The sequence below is a fragment of the Mauremys mutica genome, chromosome 1 (genome assembly GCF_020497125.1).
Source record: "Mauremys mutica isolate MM-2020 ecotype Southern chromosome 1, ASM2049712v1, whole genome shotgun sequence".
In the NCBI taxonomy this organism is placed as follows: domain Eukaryota; kingdom Metazoa; phylum Chordata; order Testudines; family Geoemydidae; genus Mauremys; species Mauremys mutica.
Window position 1 is genome coordinate 44,798,649 of NC_059072.1, and position 24,884 is coordinate 44,823,532.

General features: G+C 47.7%; 1 protein-coding gene across 1 annotated transcript in view; it reads right to left on the bottom strand.

Annotated features, from left to right (window-relative positions):
* The window catches only part of CPED1 (cadherin like and PC-esterase domain containing 1), a 225,480-nt gene that overhangs the window by 139,193 nt on the left and 61,403 nt on the right, over nt 1-24,884 (bottom strand). Inside the window, exon 6 of the mRNA XM_045001870.1 lies at nt 5,150-5,315. Within this exon, the coding sequence (XP_044857805.1) occupies nt 5,150-5,315 (166 nt within the window). The remainder of the gene's footprint in view (nt 1-5,149; nt 5,316-24,884) is intronic.

Consider the following 24,884-nt stretch of genomic DNA (forward strand, 5'->3'; position numbering starts at 1 on the left):
GCAGTTACATACCCCGTTCTCCAGGTTTCCCCCCTTCCAACACACGTTTTAAAATAAATTTAATGGAACACTGATTATTAACAAAGTTTTCTTTTATTATGAATTCCTGTTCAAGGGTTGAAACATGGACGCGGACTGTGGTGGGTACGGTGTGCACTGATGTACAGACCGCTTCTACACTAGAGGAATGACAGGCTTCTGCTCCTACAGCGGTCTCTGGGGGGAGGATGGTTGCAGGTGGGTGTGCAGGAAGGTGTGGGTTTGCAGGAAGGGGTGAGGGGTGCCGTCTTTGGGACGGAGTTTGGATGCAGGCTCTGGGCTGGGGGTTGGGGCGTAGGAAGGGGTGAGGGGTGTGTGGGAAGGGTGAGTATGTGTCCGTGGATGAGGGCTCTTGCTGGGGCTCAGGGCATCGGAGAGGCTCATGGCTAGGGTGGAAGGGCATGGTAAGGGCAGCCTGCCTTGCCATTTGTGGATGTCAGGCGCTAGGACCCTGGGGCAGCATACACCTCACAGACTGACCCTGGTGCCTAGTGACTGCAGTCTGTGTGTGTCCTGCTGTTGATCCTGCCCCCAAGTCTGTACCCTGGTAATGGAGGCTGTCCTATGCAATTAAAAAAACCCTCCCCCCCTTCACACAAAGTCTTCTGACAAGGAAAACGTGACGGAAACAGTGAATAACAACAAACTACTCTTAATACTCAACTACATAGTGGGGGGATGAAACTTGGATTTGGGACTGGGTGATCCAGGAAGGGAAGCACTTCTCAAAATTTATGGCATGAGAGCTGTTTGGTACATGAGCGCTCTGATGGGGTGAAGTGACAGTTTTCACGGCCCCTAGCACCCCTCCTTCTTGTGATTTTGGGTGAGGGGGGGGACAGGACTTTGTGGCGGGGGAGGGCGGTTGCAGATACAGTTCAGGGGGGCTCTCTGCTCCTGCCTGCGGTCCTGCAGAACATCTACAAGGCGCCGGAGCGTGTCCGTTTGCTCCCTCATTAGCCCAAGCAGCGTTTGAGTCGCCTGCTGGTCTTCCTGCTGCCACCTGTCCTCCCGTTCGCTGTGTGAGCGCTGGTGCTGACATAGGGTCTCCCTCCACTGTCTCTGCTCGGCCGCCTCGGCTCTGGAGCAAGCCATCAGTTCCGAGAACATGTCGTCCCTAGTCTTTTTCTTTCGCCGCCTAATCTGCGCCAGCCTCTGTGAGGGGGATGCCGGGGCAGTTCGTGAAAGAGCCGCAGCTGTGTGATGGGAAAAAGGAAGTGATTTCCTTGAAAAGATACATGTTTGCGAACACTGAACACAGTCTAGTCAGTTTCTGTGAACAAGACCATACAGGGAACCTAGTCTCACGAGCTCTCAGGACAAGTTCAAGATTTCGGAATACGCTTTCATTGGCTGCGGTCTTGCACAGGAGATCGGACAAGTGGGGCAGTACAGCTGAATCCATGTAGCAGCCAGGCCTGGTAAGCACTACACTATAGGCTGCTTAACAGTTAATGGATAGCTGTGCCCTCCCGCTGAAGGCAATCTGGAAAGCATAAAGTCTGACCCTGTTCCAGCCCCTCGCGGCTGTGCCCGGGAAAGATCACTGTATGCTTTTCCTCTGCGGCCTCCAACACGTGGCTGTTAAACGAAGGTCATTGCTATGCAAAGTAAAAGTCAAGCATTCACAATAGTAACAGTACTCTAATTGCCCTAATTAGATGCAGCAGTCGCCGAACGAGATTACCCTGAGGCGGGTCACTCGGAGAGAGAGAGAGAGGATGCTGCTAGAATCCCTGCACAGACCAGGACCGTATGCTGCCATGCTGGTGGAGGCAATGATTCCGCTGTACATTAGGATGGCCTGGCGCGGAAGAGTGTGCTTCCATGGAGCACCAAATAAGGCACCTCTCCCCAGGAACCTCCTGCGGAGGCTTTTCGAGCTCCTGTACGAGAGCTTCGTGGAAGTGTCCCAGGAGGATTTCTGTTCCATCCCTATATGTGTGGACCTTCTTTTTATATAGTTTTATATGGAAAAGTTTTTATATAGTTTTTATATATTTTTTATTCCTGTTTTTTAAAAAATAAATGTTTCCATGTTTATAGCACTTACCGACTGATCCTTCCCCTGATTCTGAGTCCGGGTTAACGGCCGGGGAGGGTTGGTAGGGGATCTCTGTGAGGGTGATGAAGAGATCCTGGCTGTCGGGGAAAGCGGTATTGTAAGCGCTGTCGCCTGCGTCGTCCTCCACAAACCCTTCCTCATCTTCCCCATCGGTGAACATCGCCGAGGAACTGCCCGTCGACACTATCCCATACTCAGAGTCCACGGTCACTGGTGGGGCAGTGGTGGCAGACCCACCTAGAATGGCATGCAGTGCCTCGTAGAAGCGGCATGTCTGGGGCTGGGCTCCGGAGCGTCCGTTTGCCGCTCTGACTTTTTGGTAGCCTTGTCTCAGGTCCTTGATTTTCACGCGGCACTGCGTTGTATCCCAGCTGTATCCTCTGAGTGCCATGGCTTTGGAGACCTTCTCGTAGGTCTTTGCATTCCGTTTGTTGGAGCGCGGCTCCGAAAGCTCAGACTCATCGCCCCACACAGCGATCAGATCCAGGACTTCACGGTCTGTCCATGCTGGGGACCTCTTTCTATTCTGGGATTGCATGGACTCCTCTGCTGGAGAGCTCTGCATCGTTGCAGGTGCTGCTGAGCTCGCCCCGATGTCCAAACAGGACATCAGATTCAAAGTGCCCAGACAGGAAAAGGAATTCAAATTTTCCCGGGTCATTTCCTGTGTGGCTGGTCAGAGAATCCAAGCTTCGACTGCTGTCCAGAGCGTCAACAGAGTGGTGCACTGTGGGATAGCTCCCGGAGCTACTAAGTTCGATTTGCATCTACACATAGCCTAATTCGAGATAGCCATGTCGAATTTAGCGCTACTCCCCTCGTCGGGGTGGAGTACCGAATTTGAACTAAAGAGCCCTCTAGGTCGAATTAAACGGCTTCCTGGTGTGGACGGTTGAGCGGTTAATTCGAATTAACGCTGCTAAATTCGATTTAAAGTCCTAGTGTAGACCAGGCCTAAGACACATCTGCCCACCTTTATTCAAATGAAGCTCCTTCTGATCTGACTGCTCAGGCATTGTCAGTTTCATCCAGAACAATTTACAAACTTGGAACCTAACTGACACTAAACTGGGAGGAGTGGTAGGCCTGGTCTACACTAAGGGGGGGGGGGTCGAACTAAGGTACGCAAGTTCAGCTACGCGAATAGCGTAGCTGAACTCGAACTACCTTAGTTCGAAGTACTCACCCATCCAGACGCCGCGGGATCGAAGTCCGCGGCTCCCCCATCGACTCCGCCACCGCCGTTCGCAGTGGTGGAGTTCCGGAGTCGACGGGAGCGCGTTTGGAGTTCGATATATCGCGTCTAGATTAGACGCGATATATCGAACTCCGAGAAGTCGAACGCTAGCCGCCGACCCGGACGGTAAGTATAGACGTACCCGTACATATGCTGGAGGGTAGGGATAGGATACAGAGGGACCTATACAAATTAGAGGATTGGGCCAAAAGAAATCTGATGAGGTTCAACAAGGACAAGTGCAAAGTGTGATTTTTCAGAACATCTTTTGGGAATAGTCATGTACATGAAATAGCTGGTACTTATGATTATGCTACTTCTATGCATGTATATTCATCTTGATATCTGAAGTTATGAATATTAGCTATGTTTACTACATGTTTGCTCCTGTGGTAACACCCACAAGGTATTTATCCAGCACATGAAGGGACAAGTCAAGTTAAATGGCCCATTAAGGAACACTTAGCTCACAATGGACCCTGGAAAACACCTGTCTACACTTAATGAACTTTTTGTGAACATTCTAACTAGAATATGGGTGCAGGTGATGGCCATGTAACTTGCCCATGTGACTCCAAACACCACCTTTCACGGTGAGAACAGATTTCCCTTTAGTTGGCACTTGGCAGAAGCTAAAAGGCCCTGGCCTGGAAACATTTCCATTTTGCCTCTTTCCTTCTCTGGCCTCTTTCATGCTCCAGCCTCTGGACTATGAACATATACTAATGGGAGCATTCTAACCAAGGGACTGAAGACTTTAAGGTAATCTGGAGCCTTCATATTTCCTTGATCCTTTTGCAGATGGACTTATGAGTTGGATATGGTACAGAGACTGTTCTAGCCTCATTGATTGCTGATTTTTCCCTTGCAGTGGACAAAGATCAGATGTCTGCTGACTTTCTCACATGAGTCAGTAGCCTTTGACACCTGTGGTATAAGCAACATAGCCCTTGCTTGAGTGGTTTTGTTCTTTCCTATCCAGATGTCAAAGTCTGTTCCCATTGAACTCAATAGCAAAACTCCTTTCGATTTCAATGGGAACAGGATTTGGCCCTCAGAGATCAGAGAATGTGATTTTGATCAATTCTTATCTGCCTAGAGACAGTTCTCATGCATGTTCTGCCAGGCTGATTTTGATTGTCCCTCCTGTATGTCATGCTGAGGAAAATAATAAAACAATTTGGGCGTGTAGCAGGGTGGTCACCCGCTCCTGCCTGGATGGGCTTAAAACAGCCCTGGAGAAGGTGGGGGGGGGTGGGGGCAGGGGGAAAAACTGGGCTGATTGGGAAACAGAGCCAAGCTTTATGGGGGCTCTCTGCATAGAAGAGCTTGTGGATTGGGTGAGGGGAGGGTAGGCCAGGGCACAAACAGGGCATGGGTTGATAGAGCTGCCACTGTACAGACTTATATATTATTCAGAGGTGTGTCTGTATCTACCTAGGTGATTAAATGATCCTCATCATCTCAGTATATGAAGATGTGTGTATGCATTAAAGCTATGTCTACACTACAGCTTATGTTGGCATGACTTATGTCGCTCATGGGTGTGAATAAACCAGCCATCAGAGCAAAATAAATTACACCACCCTAAGCACCAGTGTGGACTGCTGTGCTGCTGCAGCACTGTATGTGTAGACAAGCCCCTAAGATACTGTAGTGATGATAGCCATGTAAGTACCTGCATAGATAAAATGCTGCTGGGCTTCTGATCCTTCCTTTCTACGTGCTGCTGGACTGCCTCTCGCTCAAACATGCTATGAGATACATACAGACATCCAGAACATGATGATACAAAATCATTATCTTACAGCTGTGCACTATTAGTCTGGTTCCACAAGTACCACAGATGGGCAAAATTTGTCCTTTGATCACCCTCACGTGACTTCACAGGCTGAGAAGGGCCACTTGCGATGATTGTCTTTGACAGCACATGCTGATCCAAGCATCCAGGGAAAGAAATTGGAAGGTGCAGTCCTGAAAACAATCCAAATAAATAAATAAAAAAAAGTCAACATACTGTTAAAAGGAGCAGTCACCTCCTTTTCAATGAAATATAAAATAAAAACACGCAGAGAGGAGCTACAATTATCACATGACTCAGTAAAATGATAAATTCTTAGGCTCCCTTACTGTGTTGGGATCTGCTAGCCCACAAGGAGTCCCCATCCAACTGCATGAGCAGAGCCTTAACCATAGCCACTGTTCTCATTGTACATGTGTTTTGGTTATTCTGTTCATTCCCAATGACAATGCTAATGTAGGACTCTGTGTTACACAACTCCCTCCACTCCATTAAAAGAAATCCCTCATTTCTCAACCCAGAATAACTCAGATGTAATAGGGCCCAATACTGTGGGCTTTACACTGTCAAAACTACAGTTGATATTGATTGGAACTTTGTCTGAACAAGGACTGCAGGACTCTGCCCACACTAATTACACACAGAGCACAACAAGATACTCTTTCTTTGAGCATACATAAGGTTTGATTTTGTATCTGCTGAAATCTATGGGAGTTTTGCCATTGACTTCAATGGGAGCAGGAGCAAGCCTTATATTGTAGCAACAGAGATCTCAGAAGTAAATATTATTAATAATCAAAACATCATGATGTGATATCTGCCAATAGGTGGTATATTTTCTTTTTTACTTTGCTCACAAAAAGCCCTTGCACTGTGCCTTTATTTTGTCCTGTGTGGCTTTCATTAACTCCAACATATGTCACTTTTAGACATTTCAGACTCTTAAGTAATATTCAGGGAAAAGTCAAGCTGTTTGTATTATTTCCAGACCTCATTTTAGTGTAAAACCACATTGTGCTAAGTTTATTAAGGTATTTGTATAACTTCCCTGTTAATGCAGACTCATTCCATTTCAATATATCAGTTTAAAAACAGAATCAAATTTCTAGTGGGGCGACATGAGCAGCCCTTCACTGAGCACCCAGCTCATCTCTGAAAAGTGCCTCTATTAAAACAGCATTGTGAGGGTCCATGCTGAATGTCTCTCAATGATTCCTTATTAACACGCTTAGTTTATAGTCTTGCATGTTCAAAGTAGACTCCGAAAGTCAATTTGGGTTCTTTGCTTCACATGCATCATTCACCAGTAATAAAGGTTTTGCATATCAAAATCAGGCCCTCAGTTACCCCCTGTGTGTACCGTTCATCTTCAGGTTATACCTTTCATGTTAACTTTGCAACCCCGTTGCATGGGGTAACTGATTTGAACTTCATAAGCAATTACCAGTATGTTGCTGTTGCATAGGGAGGAACAGTCCCCCATCTGTGTGGGCGCTGCAGCACCGACAAGAGTAAAACCCAGTAAATTCTTATTGTAGTCACTTAATTCAGTCAAACTCACTTGACTTTGAATAGACACAGAGAGCAAATCTGATCAGCAAGAAGGGGCCATTTTTCCATATTCACTCTTCAAAGTGAGGGAGCATTTTAACAGAGTAATTTTCCAAGGGTCACTCTTAGGATAAGTTTTGGCCTGTGTGACTGGGTGTACAAACCCCTCACTGGACAGCAAAGGGTGAAAGAGCAGCTCTGGGCTCAGCAGGCCCTGCCTCTCCAACCATGTTGACATGCTTCATCTGGAGGCGGGGCTTAAAAGGGAGTCAGTTGACTCAGGGATAGAACGGGTAGAGAGAAGGGCTGGCTCTGGTTGCTCCAGTGGAGGATGCACTGCTGGTGCAAAGTATCCAAAAAGCATAGGTGATTTCAGAGTCTTTTTCCAATTTACCTTTACCCTTGTGAAAATCAGGAGTAACTCACTGGAATTACAACAGCGTAAAACTGGTGAAAGAGAGGAATCAGGCCCTGTCCTATTATATTTTGAAATTGTTGCATACACATTATGTGATTCATTCAAGTGTTCAGAGGCTCTCTCCTATGGGTTTGGTGTCAGTTAGATACAAATTAGAGATGGGCTTGACCTGCAGTGCTCAGATCCTGAGCTGGATTCTGCTTTGCATCCAAACTGTCTAGAGGTTCATAGCAAGGCTTTTGGTTCAGGCCCACCTTATATACAAATATGGTATTGTTTCCTATAAAGGATTCATCCTTATGAAGAATCGGACATTTTATGCGCAGTGCATCCTAATCTAAATGTCATGGGGCTCAGTGAATAGATTTTGAAATTAAAGTTTCAAATACTTGAGGGAATTTAAATTTTCTATATAATAATTCACATCAAGGGACCTGATATCACTTGGCAAGACAGGGAGTTTGGGACAACTGAAGCTTGGATAATCAAAGTTATGCTGTATACAGTGCAGCAAATGCACATAAATAAATTACATTGCTTTTGGGTTTGATCACATAGAAGTATCAAAAAAGTGGAATTATAGAGAAAATACTTTTCCCCTTTCTTCTCTGCCCCTTTTGTTCTGCTTATGATCTTGGTCACCCATTGCTTTAGGTAATAAAATCATGCTAGTTTTTTCATTCCTCTCCAAACCTTCTCTCCAGTTACTTCACTGCAATGGACTGCCAATGTAGACTAAATATTTTTTTAAAAAATTCCTTCTGATCATTTGTTTTTCATTTTATTTTGCTTCTTGCATGAATATCCCACTATAAAAGGCTCACAATAGTGCTCACCTACTGCTATGCCATAAAGGAAAAGGAAACTGGTGACAAGTGAGCAGAGTTATCTTCTAAAATGGAATATCCCTGCTTTTGAACATCTATGATTATCAATGAATCATTGAACAGGGCATGGAACATGAGACTACAACAGATGTACAGTGCACATAATTTTGCCAAATACTACTTGTGGATGAATGCTTCCTGTGAGGGTTCTCTGGGTGCCCCGGGCTGTGAGTCACTTTGTTACTCCCATGACCTCCAGCAAGAAGGAGACTTGCTTCTGCTTAACAGGGTGTCAGCTCCCTGACACCACCAGACACCCAAACAATCTCCTCTGGCCTGTGCCAGCCCTTACTTTGCCTTACAGGTTAACAGTAGATGCACCCCAGTTCCTGAGCCCCGCTGAAGTGTTCACCTGTAGTGTCCAGCCTTTATCCAATGAAAACTCACAGAAATACCAGATCTGCTGTCCATAAGGGAACAGTGCACATACCAGCTGGTGTGATTCAACTGGGGATCAGCACCTTGCTTAATATCACAGCACTGAGATATATTTATAATGTAAACAACAATAAGTTTATTACCAAAGATTCAAGAGATACTGAACAAGGATAATGGAAAAAAGGGCTACATATAAAATAAAATCATAACATGCTTTCTAGAGACTAAACTAAACCTGACTAGAGCAGTCGTATCTCACCCAAAGCCTTTTGCAGCATATCCAACCAAGGCTGGTTGTGATCCTATTTTCATGAATGTAAATGTGCTTGCTGTCCGTTTCCTTCCTATGCGCAACAAGGTGCTTTCCTTGTTCCCCAGTTATAGTCCAGTAAACCTTTGAAGTGCACCCCCAGCTGAGGCTATTTTCCCCCTGCTGTTCTTTTCCTGTTAAATCTCACAATCCTTCATCAGCAACTAACTCAGGCTGGTGATTGAGAATAAGACAATACTCAATTTACATTTCAATAGGTACATGGATAAATGTAAGAGGACTGTTGGACCCTTACTAAAACTCAGTGGGGGCTTGGTTGGCTAGCTCCCAGTACCAAAAGAAAGGGGAGGGGTTGATGGGAAATCAGGACCCTGAGACTGACAGTCCCAAGGAGCAATAGGGAGAGGCCAATGCTCCATGTCAGCCTGATTGACAGGGTGCACAGGCTAATGAGGGAGTCAGGAGGTCGCGGGGTCCTGTCCTCTGGGTGAGCTGGAATTGCCTGGAACAGAATGGGCTGAGCTAAGGAGAGAGAAGGGGCCCAAGCTGAGCTGGGGAACAAAGCTGTGCCAGCCAGAGAACCAGAGAAGCAGCCCAGGAAGCATGTCAGTGCTGGGAGCAGAGCCGCACAAACACCCCTGAAAGCAGATCTGTGCTGGGAGGAGAGCTGTAGCAACCAGAGCCTAAGGGGACAGAAAAAGCAGTCCAGAGGGCTGGAGGCAGAGCAGCATCAGTGCTGAGGCAGAGTGGAGCTGGAGCTGGAGGAGTCTGGAGCCAGGTTTGATGAGCAGCTGGGAAGAGCCAGGGGAGACCCTGGGCAGCAGGCCCAGCGCAGGGAGATGCCCCCAAAAGCCTTGCAGGCCAGACTTGGAGGGGGATTGTAATCCCGATGGGCGGGCTGACGCTGGGAAGAAGGGCCCTGACACCTAGAGCCTGAAGGTGTTTGGCCACCACCAGAGCAAGTGGCCAATCTGTGGTATCCCTACAGCACAGCCAGGGCCTGAGAAGGAGGCTTGGGACGTGTGAGGAACAGACTGTGAACTGCCCTTATATTCCAGAGACTGCTGGTTGTGGTGTCCCCTTGCCAGAGAGCACGGTTATGTGTTTTCCTTTAACCTTTCCCATTTTTTCCTTATTTTTTAAAAATTGGTTGCTGTTTAATATTTTCTTTGAACTGTATGTAATGATCAGTGGGTCAGGGAAATGTCCAGTGCAGAGAGAGCACCCTGGAGTGGGGACGCCCTAGCCCCTGCCCTTAGTGACCATGACAAGGTTGGCGGTCGAGCCCCCCAGGAATCCTGGGCCCAGCCTTCTTGGGGTTATGAGGACTTTGCCACACAGGAGAGTGGAAGGGGAGCCTCGAAGTCAGGCAGGCCTCTGGGTAAAGAAAGTGGGAGTGAGGACTCAGGCTTATACACAGTAGTGTATAACCCAGGAAGATCCCAACAATAGCGTGACCATTCGCTCACTTACATAATTGGCGTCACAAACAGGATTCTATCCACAGGGTCCACCCCATTGGTTTACTGATTGAGTTCTGGTAGCACTGTCCAGGCCTGGTCGAGAACCCTACCATGGAATTGAAGAACTACAGGCCCAGTTTGCTGAACTTCAGCGCAGATTATCAGACCAAGCTGAGGCATTACAAGAAGCTAGAACCAAACAGAGAGAACCCTTATCGCTGGCTAAGGCAGTAATAGACCAACAGGCAGCAGAAGCTAAGAAACCTCCTAATATTTATATTCCAAGGGAGCAGAAGGTCGCAGAGTTTAGCAGTTTTCTGACTAGACCAGAAGACATTACGGTAGAGGAGTGGGTCAAGTCTGTGAAGGCAGCTATGGATGTGCTAACTGTACCTGAAGAAGATCATGTGGACTTCATAGAGGAACACCTCAAGGGCTAGGCCAAGGCCACAGTAAAGTTCGTGGCAATAGCAGACAAGAAAGATATGGAAAAGGTATTTGAACTCCTCCTAAAAGTGTATGTAGAGAAGGTACCTATTGGAACCCGACTAAAGGAGTTCTTTGAGAGAAAGCAGGAGCGCAGTGAAACTGTCCAGGCATATGCGTATGACCTCCAGGAGAGAATGAGCAAAGTGGAGCAGCAAGACCAGCAATGAGTTCCAGACCCAGATATGGTTCTGAAAGAATGGTTGGTGCTGGGGCTCCTGGATGATTCCCTCTGCCATGAAATGAAAAGGAGGTTTAAGGAAGAGCCCAGTAAGAAGTTCCATGGCAGGCTGCCATTATGTGGTCAAAAGAAGAGGAAGTTCCTGTGGCAGAGACCCCCCGTACACAAAGTGGGGGCCTAGTGAATGCAACTGCTGGGGAAAAGACACTACCCCGACACAGTTAGCACTGGAAAGTTTAAGTGAGGCTGTCCAAAAACTGGCAGTCCATCAGGGGGAGATGCTAAAAGTGATGACTGAGTTGATGAAAGAAAAAAATCCCCATTAATATGCCAAAGTATCCAAGGGCACCAGGATCCCAAAGATCCTCACTGAAGGACGAGCTGGGAAGGTACATTTGTTACACTTGTGAAAGGCCAGGGCATACTAGCCAAGAATGTCCACTGAGAAAGAGAGCAGAGTCCCAGGCACTCAAAACCAATGTGGCACCAGGAGTGAGTGGTCCATCTAGAGTAGAAGGCCAAGCAGCGGCAGAAGAATTCCTAGGCCTGTCCTTGGTGGAAAATTGCTCTGCATACAATGTTAATAAGAATGCGGGCTGTGTCAGCATATCTAGTGACTTCTGCAAGCGAGTATTTGGAGACTGTCTAACTGCTGAAGTATGTACAGCAGGGGTGAAGACCAGATGTCTGATAGATACTGGCTCAGAAGTCACCACCATTACTGAGTCGCATTTTCAAAAATATTTGAAGGACAAGCTGACCATGCACAGCACATGCTTTTATATCTAACAGCAGTTCATGGACTGGCAATCCCAGTGGTGGGATGCCTTGAAGCAGACATAGAGTACATGGGCCAGACACTGCCAGGAAAATGCATCTTCATCCTGAAAGACAAAGCCTCTGAAGGGAGCCATATGGGAGAAGGAGTCCCATGGGATTCTAGGAATGAACATCATTAGTGAACTGAAGGAGCTACTGCTGCCAGGGGAAGGAACCAGGAAGATGAACCGTCATGGGCTCTCTAAGAAGAATGCTCATTTCCTGGGCCCCATGAGGCAGATTGGAAATGTTAAAGTGGGCAGAAAACAGAAGACTGTTATTCCGCCTTGAAGAGGAAAGATCCTTGATGAACGCTGCTTGGTACCAGGAAATATCAATGGATATCAAGTGCTTGCAGAGCTTATATCTGGGATAAGCCTACCTAATGGGCTCCAGCCAGCCAATGTACTGATAATGCCACCAAAGGAAGAGTACCAGTGAGTCTTCTAAATTCAAGTGCAAAGGCTGTGTAGTTGCATCCTCGAAACAGAACTTCAATGGTACACCGGCCTGAGGAGGTGGTTCCTCAGGTGAAGATAACATTTGAAGAGAATGGAAATGAGCTGTGGTTGACAAAGAGGAAGAAGGGAGAACGAGTTACAACTTAAGGCTAGATCCTGTTTCCACAAAGTCAATGGTAAAATTCCAATTGACTTCTATGGGCCTAAGTCTGCAGATCTGGAAAATATTATTTTCATGTCAAAGGTCTATTTTAAATAAACCATTAAAAGCATTAACTATTTCTAATGCAATTATTCAGTAACATGTGATGACTGTTGGAGTGTTAAGTTGGGTTTGCAACAGATATATTCAGTACTCACACTGAAGAGGGGAACTTGAAAATCATTATAATAATAAAAAAGTCAACATTTCAATGGGAACAAGGAAAGGAGCAGAGGGAAGGGATGTTCCCCTTATTAATGTTCCCCAAGTGAAACCATGTAATGCTTTTTCTCATCTAAAATGTGGTTTTAATTGTGTTGCTAGGGCAACACCTAATCTAACCAAGGCACAGTATTATCTCACAGTGCTGTGTTTTAAAAGAACAAGATGATGGTGCTTGTGCCTAAACTTCTCCCCTTAAATATCAGGTGGTTAGTTGTTTTGAGATGAAAGTCAATGTAACCTCTTATATTTTATTATTACTACCTTATGAATCATTTATTGGAGCAGCCTCGTCTAACCAAAATACGTCAGGACTGTTTGAAAATCAGAACTGCCCTGAAATCCTTAGGACTGCTGGGCATATACATTCACTGTAAGGCCTCTTTGGCATAAAGTGATCCTAGTGTAAATGAGAATCAGGACTTTGGTGTCCCTCAGAGCAGAGGAAATTTAATAAACACCGTGCCCTCATTTATCAGTCCCTGGGTGCAAAAACAAACAAAAACCAACTTGGCATCATTTATAGATTAAGTTATTCAAGGCAGGGACTGTCTCATTAATTTTTTACAGTGCCTAGCACAACTCAGTCTCTAGATGTTACCATAATACAATGAATAATAACTAATAGTTAATAGGAGGAAGCAGTCTCTATTAGCTGATTCCAGAAGCACCTTTGACATAATCAGTTCTAATGGTAACTGTCCACCTTTTCTTCCACTGGAAGACAAAAATCATGTTTGTTAGAGCTGTATATTTGTTAATCAATATTGTTATCAATTAAAATTAGCAAAGTGAGTCAGTGTCAGAGCTATAGTAGGAGCCCAGGAGTTCCTGGCTCCCAGTCTCATGTTTAGATCATTAGATCATTTTTCTTTCTCTTGTAGGGCCAGCTCTTGGTGCCAGTCATTTGTGGCATAGAACTCTCAGGAGTCTGAACCCTGCAGACCTAGACACAAGTGCATAAGCTAAAATAATGCAAGTTCCCCTGTACAATGGCTGTATAGTGCTTCTGTGGCTGATCAATCTCTCCCCCATCCCAAGGGAGAGGTCATAGACCAACGTGACCATGCTGGGAAATGACATAAAGGTAGACAGTGAATGTGTGCAATCCCTCTCTGAACTCCCATCAGGGGGCAGATTTCTCTGGCTGACAGCTCTGCAACTGTGTGGTTGAAGATCCAATACATGGGCAAAGGGGAGGAGCAGACAGCTCTTCACCGCCACTTCCCCTCAAAAAACTGCACACCTCCTGCATAGTAAATATTTTGGGAGGTATTATATTGGGTAAGGGACACATTCCCAGTCTTCCTCTCTCTCCGTGAAGTCACACAATTGCCCTACACTCATAGCAGAGACAGATCTAGGACACACACAGAACTGCCTGAGGAGATAGGACTTACGATGGCTCCAAGAGCCTCTCAGTGCCAACTGGCAAAGGATTCATTGTCATGTAACAGCAATTCCTATCAGGTCTGACAAACTCACTACACCTAGCACATTGCTGTCATAGCGTTTATCTATAAAGAATGTTGCGTGAGGTATCCAATGAAAGCTTATACCATACTGGTCACCACAAGCACTGTGAGACATACGTACAGGTATCATGCCAGATGTTGCAAGTCGATACTAAAAATATATTTCAACTATGTAACCAGGCAGAATTGATAAAAAAAAAGTTTTTCCCTAAGGAATGTTTATTTACCTGTCTGCTTATATCTCTGGTGTAAATTAAGCAGGTCAAGCCAAATAAATAGGAGTGCATTTGCATCTGAGGTAAACAGGAAGAACAAGATAACAAGAGGATGAGAAAGCAGTAAGCACACCTGAGCACAAAGCAGTGGGGAAGAAGGATCTTATCTGGAGATAGACTTCAAAAGGATACATTTCAAAGGTTTGCTGGACTGTCAGAAGAAGGGAAAGATCCCCTTTGTTATCCATCTCTCAGGGAGCAAAAAGGACAACACTCTGAATACATGAAAGTTGGATTGTGGCCCTGGTGATGCTGAGTGATTGCTTTATGTGAGAAACTTATCTTAGGCAAATGTTTTAGCCTGTTAAAAGGCTAAAAAAAATGGAGCCTGTTATGATTAGCCTGTTATGATTAGTCTCTTAGAAGTGTGTGATGCATTTGTTTTATTGGTAACCTTCATTGTTTCCATTATTCTTACTCAGTACTCCCTTGAATCTGTGAATCTCTGTTCTTTGTTAATAAACTTATTCTCCTTTTATTATGCAGTCATCTCCATACTGTGATCTAAAGTAGAGGGTGCCCTCTCAGCTGAATCAAGTAAGCTGGTGAGTACATTTTCTCTCTGGAGGCAGAGGACTTGGTAATTACTGTGAGTGTTCAGTGACAGGGGCTGGACACAGCAAGGGGAAGCTTCTGGGAAGCTTGGGAACTGGAGTACACCAAGTGTTAACCTGCAAAGCAAAATAAGGGTTGACAGAGTCCTGAGAAGTTTGTCTGGTGTGGCTAACAGACTGGGGGACAGGGAGCTGTCACCCTGTTTAGCACCAGCAAGTCTTTCTCTTACTAAAGCAGGGGGGTAAGGTGGTGACCTGCAGTTCTGGATGACCTGAGAAAGAGTCATGCCTACCCAAGCAGGTCCACATCTCTGGATCAATCAGATTAGCTCCTCCAATTTCCACATAAACTGGCATTTGGATTTGGCCCATCAAATGTGGAATCCACTAATGTAACCACAGATCCAAATGTGTCAATTAATACCAGTACCATTGACAAATGGCTATAAACTAGCCATCAACAAGTTTGAAATTCGGTGAAGATTTCTATCCATTAGAGGAGTGATGTTCTCGAACAGCCTTCCAAGAGGAGCAGTGGGGGGCAAAAAACCTAACTGGCTTCAAGACTGAGCTTGATAAGTGTATGGAGGGGATGGTACGAGGGGAGGGCCTACAATGGCATGTAGCCCACTGGCGACTGCCAGCAGCAAAAAATCCCCAACTGCTAGAGACCGAACACTAGATGGGGAGGGCTCTGAATCAGTTACTACAGATAATGCTTTCCCAGGTGTCTGGCTGACAGGTCTTGCCCCCAGGCTCAGGGTCTAACTGATCACCATATTTGGGGTCAGGAAGGAATTTTCTCCCAAGTCAGTTTGGCAGAGACCCTGCCAGGGGGTGTTGCTTTCCTCTGCAGCATTGGGCACAGGTCACTTGCAGCTTTAAACTAGTGTAAATGGTGACTCTCTGTAATTTGAAGTCTTTAAACCATAATTTGAGGACTTCAGTAACTCAGCCTGTGGTTAGGGGTCTATTTCAGGAGTGGGTGAGGTTCTGTGGCCTGCAATGTGCAGGAGGTCAGACTAGATGATCACTATGGTCCCTTCTGACCCTAAAGTCTATGAATCTATGAGACTTCTTGATGGTGATCTTTCAGATATATTTACCTGACTATGCTTTCTCCCCTCTTTTGCTTGTCCTAATAGTTCAGAGTTCATAGGTCAAAGGGGAGACTCAATCATAAACAATTTAAAGAACTGCTGAGTCAACAAGTATGAACAACAGCAGAGCTGATAACAATCTGCTCCAATAAGTAACACTGCTTTTAGATTCATTAAGACTTCCCAAGCACACCTGGGGCACTGTTTACATGGCTCTTGGCATGGCCAGTACGTGGTGTGAAAAGTGCATCACAGAGCTGCAGATGCATGTGTAGTAATTCTGCGTATTATAGGTAACAGCGAATTAAGTTTGCAATGATCACCCTCAGGTAATATGTAAGTGTAATTAAATGGCTGTGAGAGACCCACATATTGAACTGATAACTGGCAAGACAACAAATTAAAAAATACAAACTGCAGGAGATACATGGGGCACTGCACAGACTACGTAACTAAGTTCTTTCCCTTAGCCTTCTCTTTTTAGCCTCAGTTTTTGGGACAAAGCTTTTGTTTTGTTTTTTTTGTTTTTGTTTTTACTGTGTTCAAGGCATAAGAACCTACAACTGACAGATTTGAAACACAGGGCAAAGAATGATTAAGGCTTCTATTACTGCAAGATAAAGTCTGTCTTGTTTCTAAGCTGTCCATCAACTGTCATGTTTGCTAGATACATTTCAAGACCCATTGAGTCACCGCAGGAGCTCATGGTTGTTTAATGAAACACAAAGCGAGGGAGGGAGCATGAAACCACACTGAAAATGCCGCACTTTCTTCTGGCCACAACGTCTTGTAAATTGTTTTTTTCCCACACAGGAGACTGTAAACTCAGCACATCGAACATGGCACAGTTTCTGTCTGATTGTTTTCTTGGGGCAGGAGGGAGGCCCCATAGAACAAGAAGGGGCTTCAGCCCCAGAAGCTTCTGGTTGTTGGGAGACTCATTGGAGACCAAGACCATCTGCATAGAGACCTTGTGCATTGCTTCCTGGCCTCTCTTCACCAACCTTCATGGCAGCCTGAGTCTAGTAGGATCTATATGCAGAGCACAGAGAGAAAGAACAAGCTAATAATCCTGAACGAGCTGTCTGCATCTATACAGTAATACCTGGAGGGGACAAATGATAGATCTTCTCTGCCCGACTTTCAGCCAGTTTCTCTCTCAATGGTTCTGGATGTATTGGGAGAACTTCATGCCATAACTTGTGCTTTGGATCCCTTGATTGGTGAGGTCCAGTTCTTTGCTGGTGGAGACTGCCAGTGCCTCCTTTAAGGAGGGCAGGGAGCCAACAGCTTTAAAGGAAGCACGTTTGGCCTTTATTCAAACAGCCATCTCTTGACACTACCAAGCAGTATCTAAGCTTCTAGTTCTAGTTAAGCCTATGGAAAAGGTTGTGTGAGACAACTCTCAGAGTATTTTTATGCCACCAACTTCCCTGACCCAGGTTCCAACCACAAGTAGCACTGGCTGATGATCTCCTGGTGATGGATAAAGATCAGGTGCCCATAATGATTAGATCCTTCAGCTATTTTTGATACCATGGATTATGAGGTGTTGATGCAACTACAATGCCCATCAGAAGTGGATGTGACTCCTCTTCCATGATTTCATTCCTGTCATGCAGAGTTCCCCGAGGTTAGTGTCAGACAATTGCTTTCCTGCCTGAAGGAAATATGGGATATTACAAGATTATCTGCTGTCATCCCTCTTATTCTGGGAGTATGTGAGGTTGTTAGGACAGCAGGTGAGGATACATGGACTGGAATGCTTTCAGTATGAGGATACTCAGCTTTATACCTGTATTCCATTCAGCCTAGAGAGTAGGATTGCCAACTTTCTAATTCCAGAAAACTGAACAGCCTTGCCCTGCCCGCTGCCCCGTCCCTGCCCAAGGCCCCTCCGTGGCTCACTCCATCACCCCTCCCTCCATCGCTTGCTCACCCCCACCCAAGGCCCAGACAGGCATATTTATTGTTTTGACAGATATATGATGCTAAGTTCAGGTTTTATTTGTTACAGGACGCTAGAGTTGGCAGTAAAATAGTTAAAATAGTCAATTTTTTAAAAAAATGAAATTTCACAAAAGTCTTCATGATTCTTTCCCTCCCCTCTTCCCATTTTTCGTAACCAGCTCCATGTTTTTTTGTTCATTAAAGTTATTGTAATTTTATGTGTGAAATTAGGACCACACATTATCACAGCTGCAGTGGGTCCATTAAAGGCCCACTCCTGAAGCCCAAATACAAATCCATAGAGCACAACCACAGAAATGCACACCTGTCCATATACCTATGCAAAGAAATCTGTAGAAACTGACTCCCACACCTACATGCAGATACACACGTGTATTCATGCGTACATATCTAGCATGCACTAACACATATACTTCCACATTATTTATTATTAGAATTGTTGTTTAGTGCCAAGAGACCCCAACTAAGATCAGGGCTCCACGGTGGTGAGTGCTGGACATACACAGAAAAAGAAAGAGTTTGCAACAAAGAGTTTATAATGTAGCTAGATAAAGGTGGGAAGAAATGTATGATCCATTGGCTCTTCTGCAATTACTAGTCAACAACATTCACTTTAAGAAATAATACATTTCTTTTAGAGTTCCTTTCTCTTTTAAAGACTTGTTATGAAATGAATACACACACATTTTATGTCATCAATTCTTTTATGTGCAAGCCAGAAAAAGGAATAAAAGTCAGAGTTAGGCTGCAAATTTTATTCACAGAGGTATACACACAAGCAGCAATACATGCACTTTCCTACACAAAAACACACAGTCTATTACACACATACAATACATGCATCCTCACACTTGCCTACACAGAGACACTTTTTCGTATACTTTTCCAGGGGCTGTCTAAATCACCCAGCCTGGAAGGGAGGAGGGTGAGCTGGAGGGGAAAAGATGGGGGCGTGGGGGTGGAGGAGAGATGATGGGGAGGGAAAGAGGCCAAGGACGAGAGCAGGATAGGGGTGAGAGAGGCTGTGGGGGGGTATGCGGGGTGGATGGGGATGCAGGGGGAGGCAGAATGCTGGTGTATGCGGGGTGGATGTGGGATGCATAGGGGTGTATAGGGACATAATGGGAGTTCAGCAGTGTATGAGACAAATAGGGTGCAGGAGTGTGGGACATGGGGGTGGCGGCTCTGGGATGTGGAGAAGATGGGTGGGAGAGCGCTGTAAGGGGTACAGGGATGGGATGGTAGGTGTGGGGGGCAGGATGGGATTGGATGGGAGAGGGATGCAATGACGGGATGGGAGTGCAGGAGGTGAACAGAGAGGGATGCAGTGAGGGGGATAAGGGTGTGGGGGGGTTGGGACGGGGACGGATGCTGTGACAAGGGTGGAAGTGCAGGGGGTGGGACAGAGAGGGATGCAATGAGGGGGTGTGGGGGTGAGAGAGGGAGGGATGGAGTGAGGGGGATGGGGGTGTGGCTGGGTTGGGATGGGGAGGGATGCAGTGAGGGTGATGGGGGGGTGCAGCCCCATTCCCAGCACTCAGAGATGGAGATACACATACCTCCAACTCCTGGGTGCTGGCAATGGGGCAACAGACCACGGTTTGTTGCAAGGCACGGGCCGCAACTCCAGCCCAGCCACACAAGGAGCACTAGGAGGGCTGGACAGCAGATGCATGCACCACACGACCCCTCAATGGCCGCCTGCTGAGTGCTCGTGAGTGGCGCTAGTTCCTCCCCTACACTGACCCAGCCAATGGGAGCTGTGCCTATGTGCAGGAGGCGGGGCACCAAGCGGAACCCGCTGGCAGCCCCTAAGGCCAGGAGCTGGACTTGCCGGCCTCTTCGGACCCAGGAGCTGTGTGGGCCGCGGCGCAGTGCTAACAGGGAGCCTGCCAGCCCCACTGCAGCACTGCGAACCAGACATTCAATGGCCCGGTCATCAGTGCTGACCGGAGCCATCAGGATTCCTTTTCGACCGGGTGTTCGGTACAAAACTGGACCCCTGGTCACCGCACTAGAGAGTGCAATCAACTGTTTTAGCCAGCATTTTAGTGAGATGAGTGACAATTGTCTGAAATTTAGTCTGGGAAATACTAAAATGATGATGTGGTGGGTGTGGGAAAGCAACCTAGATTAGCAGTTTATTCCCTGGTTTGCTACTAGGGCAGCACAGCATTATTCAGGTGCAAAAGATTAAAAAGTAGTGGTGATTACAGAGACCCTGAAGCATTGAATTACTAGGCATAAAATAGGGCAGGTTGTGCTCATCAAGCAAAAATGGCCCATTCCACTCAAATGGCTTCCACAATGCAGTTCATCTATCTGATGAAGAGGTCAACTATTCTGAAACAAAGATCCATGATTTTATATGATCCAACAGTGCACCCTAAGATGGTGAAAGAAAATCAGAAAATCTACCATTAAGGATGAAATATATCATATATCTTGAAACATCCAACGAGAATGGGTGCCTCTGAAAACTAAGGAGACATGAGTATGCAAAACAATGTAAAAAATCATGTGGTAAATCTTGGCCAATGAAGTCAATGGAAAAACTTGAGTTGACTTCAGTGGGGTCACTATTTAACCCCTGATGTTTACCGTTTTTGTCACTACTTTAACATGCTTTTAGCTTTTATGTGCTGTGCACATTTCTATGGCTTAGGCCAAGAGAAAAAAGATGCTTATTTTAAATACTTCAGCCTAAATTTTCAAAACTGACTAGTGATTTGGACTCCAATGTGATCTTCAAAAAGTGCAGAGCTCCCACCCTCTAAAAATCTGCCCCCCTTACTCAAGCTGAGCTCCCAAAAACTGAGCCACTTCAAATGACTTTTGTAGGTAATCATTATCTAAAATGTGACTGAAGAAAAACCCAGTTTGCAGCCAGATCTATACAGAAAAGAATTTAACTCATGGGCTAAAACCTACTGAACTGCATTCTAAATAATATTTGTGAACTTTCAGAGTGAGAAAGACAGCCATAACTATCTACTACCTCATTATTTCAAAGCTACTACTAAAAATTATCAGAAAATTACTTCACCTTAGGGACTAATAACCTGCCACATTTATTGTTTTTAAATTCTGTTTTGAGTGACACATGCAGAAAAAAAACAGTTACCCACCTTTTAGTAACTGTTGTTCTTCGAAATGTGTTGTTCATGTCCATTCAAAGTAGGTGTGCGCGCACCGCGTGCACGCCAGCCAGAAGATTTTCCTAGCAGCGTCCGTAGGGTCGGCCCGGGCACCCCCTAGAGTGGCGCCACCGCGGAACCCTATAAAGGGGCCCGCCAACCCTCCACCCCCTCAGTTCCTTCTTGCCAGCTCTCCGACAGAGGGGTAGGAGAGTGGGTGTTGGAATGGACATGAACAACACATCTCGAAGAACAACAGTTACAAAAAGGTGGGTAACCGTTTTTTCTTCTTCGAGTGGTTGTTCATGTCCATTCAAAGTAGGTGACTCACAAGCCTAACCTTAGGAGGAGGGGTCGGAGATCACTGCTGACTGGAGAACTGCATGACTGAAGGCTGCGTCATCCCTCGCCTGGTGCGTGATAGCGTAGTGAGCCGAGAAGGTGTGGATGGAGGACCACGTGGCCACTCTACAAATCTCTTGAGTTGGGACCTGAGCCAGGAACGCTGCAGAGGAGGCCTGCACCCTAGTGGAGTGGGCCGTGACCGGAGGGACAGGGGTCTTAGCTATACGGTAGCATTCCCGGATGCAGGTTGCAATCCACGAAGAGATACACTGAGAGGAGACCAGGAGACCCTTCATCCTCTCTGCCACTGCAACAAAGAGCTGAGCCAAGCGTCTGAAGGGCTTGGTACGCTCTATATAAAAAGCCAAGGCCTGGTGGACATCCAGGGAATGGAGCCTCCGCTCCTCACTGGAGGAGTGTGGCTTTGGATAAAACACCGGGAGAAATATATCTTGGCCCATCTGGAACTGGGATACGACGTTAGGTAGAAAGTGTGAGGTCTAAGTTGGACCTTGTCCTTGTAGAAGACAATGTACGGGGGCTCAGATGTTAATGCCCGAAGCTCCGACACCCTTCTGGCCGAGATGATCGCCACCAGGAAGGCGGTCTTGTATGACAGGTACAGCAGGGAGCATGAAGCCAGAGGCTCAAAGGGAGGCCCTGAGAGGACGGAGAGGACCAGATTCAGGTCCCAGGAAGGGGTCGGCGGATGAACATGCGGGAAGAACCTGTCCATACCCTTGAGGAAACGCCCAACCAGCGGGTTCGCAAACACCGAGGCACCCCCTTCCCCGGGGTGGAAGGCGGATATAGCCGCCAAGTGAACGCGAATGGAGGAAAGGGAGAGACCCAGATGTCTTAGGTGAAGCAAATAGTCTAGGACAATCGGGATTGGAACCCCCAGCAGGTCGTGACCTCGCTGACCCGACCATATGGAGAAACGCTTCCATTTTGCCAGGTAGGTGGCCCTAGTGGATGGTTTCCTGCTACCCAGCAGCAACTGCCTAACCTGCTGGGAGCACTGCAACTCCACCAGGTTCAGCCGTGGAGCATCCAGGCTGTGAGGTGAAGGGATTCGAGGTTCGGATGGCGGAGGGAGCCCCGGTCCTGCGTGATCAGGTCCGGCAGCAGGGGCAGCGCCAGGGGCGCCTGAACTGACATGTGCAGGAGTGACGTGTACCAATGCTGGCGCAGCCATGCTGGGGCTATCAGGATTACCCTCGCGTGGTCCCTGCGAATTTTCAAGAGCACCCTGTGTATCAGGGGGAACGGACAGAAGGCGTAGAGCAGACCGACCGCCCAGGACTGTAGGAAGGCGTCCGACAGAGACCCCCGGCTGCGGCCCAGGAGGGAGCAGAACCGTAGGCACTTCCTGTTCTCTTTCGAAGCAAACAGGGGAAAGCCCCAGCGCTGGAAAATTGAGTGCACCACATCCCGCCGAAGGGACCACTCGTGACCCCGGAACGAGCGGCTGAGGGTGTCTGCCAGACCATTCTGCTCCCCCGGAAGATAGAACGCCGTCAGGTGGGTGGCATTGAGAACGCAGAAATCCCACAGCGCGAGGGCTTCCGTGCACAGGGGAGAGGAGCGTGCACCCCCCTGTTTGTTGATATAGAAAACTATCGCCATGTTGTCCAAGACACATCTGTCGGCCAGGTGGGACCGGAAGGTCAGACAAGCCGGGCGGACCGCCCGCAGCTCCCTGACATTGATATGCAACTCAAGGTCCTCCGGCGACCACAAGCCCTGCATCCTGAGGTGACCCAGGTGCGCTCCCCAACCTCGATCCAAGGCGTCCGTCACCAGGGAGAGGGAGGGCTGCGGGGCAGCGAAGGGGACACCCTTGCATACTTCCCGCGGGTCGAGCCACCACCGCAGCGAGCCGAGCACCAAACTGGGAATGGACACCACCAAGTCCAGGGGGTCCCTGGCCGGGCGGTAAACTGTCACTAACCAGGACTGTAGCAGGCGGAGCCGGAGTCTGGCGTGGGCCACCACATAGGTGCATGCCGCCATGTGGCCCAACAGCCAAAGGCACACTCACGCCGTGGTTACCGGGGCGCGGCGCAGACCCAGGATAAGCTCGGAAATTGCACGGAACCTGGATTCCGGCAAATACGCTCTGGCGTGAGTGGAGTCCAGAACAGCTCCTATGAACTCTATCCGTTGTGTTGGAGACAGGGTCGACTTGGCTTCGTTCAAGAGGAGGCCGAGATCGAGAAAGGTCCGCCTGATGAACGACACCTGTGTCTCTACCTGCTCCTTGGAGCGACCTTTTATGAGCCAGTCGTCCAGGTAGGGAAAAACCTGGCTGCCCCGCCTGCGCAGGAAGACGGCCACGACTGCCATGCACTTCGTGAAGACCCTGGGAACGGCCGACAGGCCGAACGGGAACACCGTGAACTGCAGATGGGCACCGGCAACGACGAACCTGAGGTACCGACGGTGTCGAGGAATTATGGCAATGTGGAAATAGGCGTCCTTTAAGTCGAGGGCGGCATACCAATCTCCTGGATCCAGGGAGGGAATGATCAAGGACAGGGAGACCATGCAGAACTTGAGTTTTCGGATAAACTTGTTCAGCCACCGCAGGTCTAGGATGGGCCTTAGGCCCCCTTTCGCCTTCGGTATGAGGAAATACCGGGAGTAGAAGCCTTTTCCCCTGAGCTCCCGTGGGACTTCCTCCACCGCCCCTGCCTCTGTGAGGGACTTCACTTCTTGAGTTAGAAGTTGCTCGTGTGATGGGTCCCTGAAGAGGGACAGGGAGGAGGGTTGGTGGGGCGGAAGGTAGGAGAACTGGATAGAATATCCCCTCTCTACCGTGTGGAATACCCATTTGTCCGACGTGATGCGGGACCAGGCACGGTAGAAGGGGGACACACGTGACCCAAAGGTAGGTGTGGAAGGATCCAGAGTCTCGATTGGTAGTCTCCGTGACTACCATCAAATAGGGGGTCTAGGCCCTGATGATGGCCTCGATTGGCCCGATGCCTGGCCGGAGGGGTGGCGTTGGGGACGCCTCCTGCCATTTCTGCCCCGCCTGCGACTCGGCTCCTGGCGAGTCTGTAGCTGGTATGGGCGGGGGGCCGCCTGTGGTCTAAACTGTCTGCGCTGGGTTGCAGGGGTATGCAGGCCTAGCAAGCGAAGCGTGGCCCTTGAGTCCTTTAGGCTATGCAGACGTTTGTCTGTCTTTTCTGAAAATAACATTTGCCCCTCGAAGGGGCGGTCTTGAATTGTCTGCTGGACCTCATAGGGCAGGCCCGAGACCTTGAGCCAGGCTTCCCGCCGCATGACCAGGCCCGTGGCCAGGGAGCACAAGGCTGAGTCCGCCGCGTCTAAGGCGGCCTGGAGGGAGGCTCGAGAGATCAGTTTGCCCTCCTCCACTAGGGCCGAAAACTCTGGCCTCGAGTCCAGGGGAAGGAGCTCCGCAAACTTTGACATGGCCGAACACGTGTTGTGACCATATCGGCTTACAACCGCCTGTTGGTTGGCAATGCGGAGTTGGAGGCCCCCTGTGGAGTACACCTTTCTACCAAAGAGCTCGAG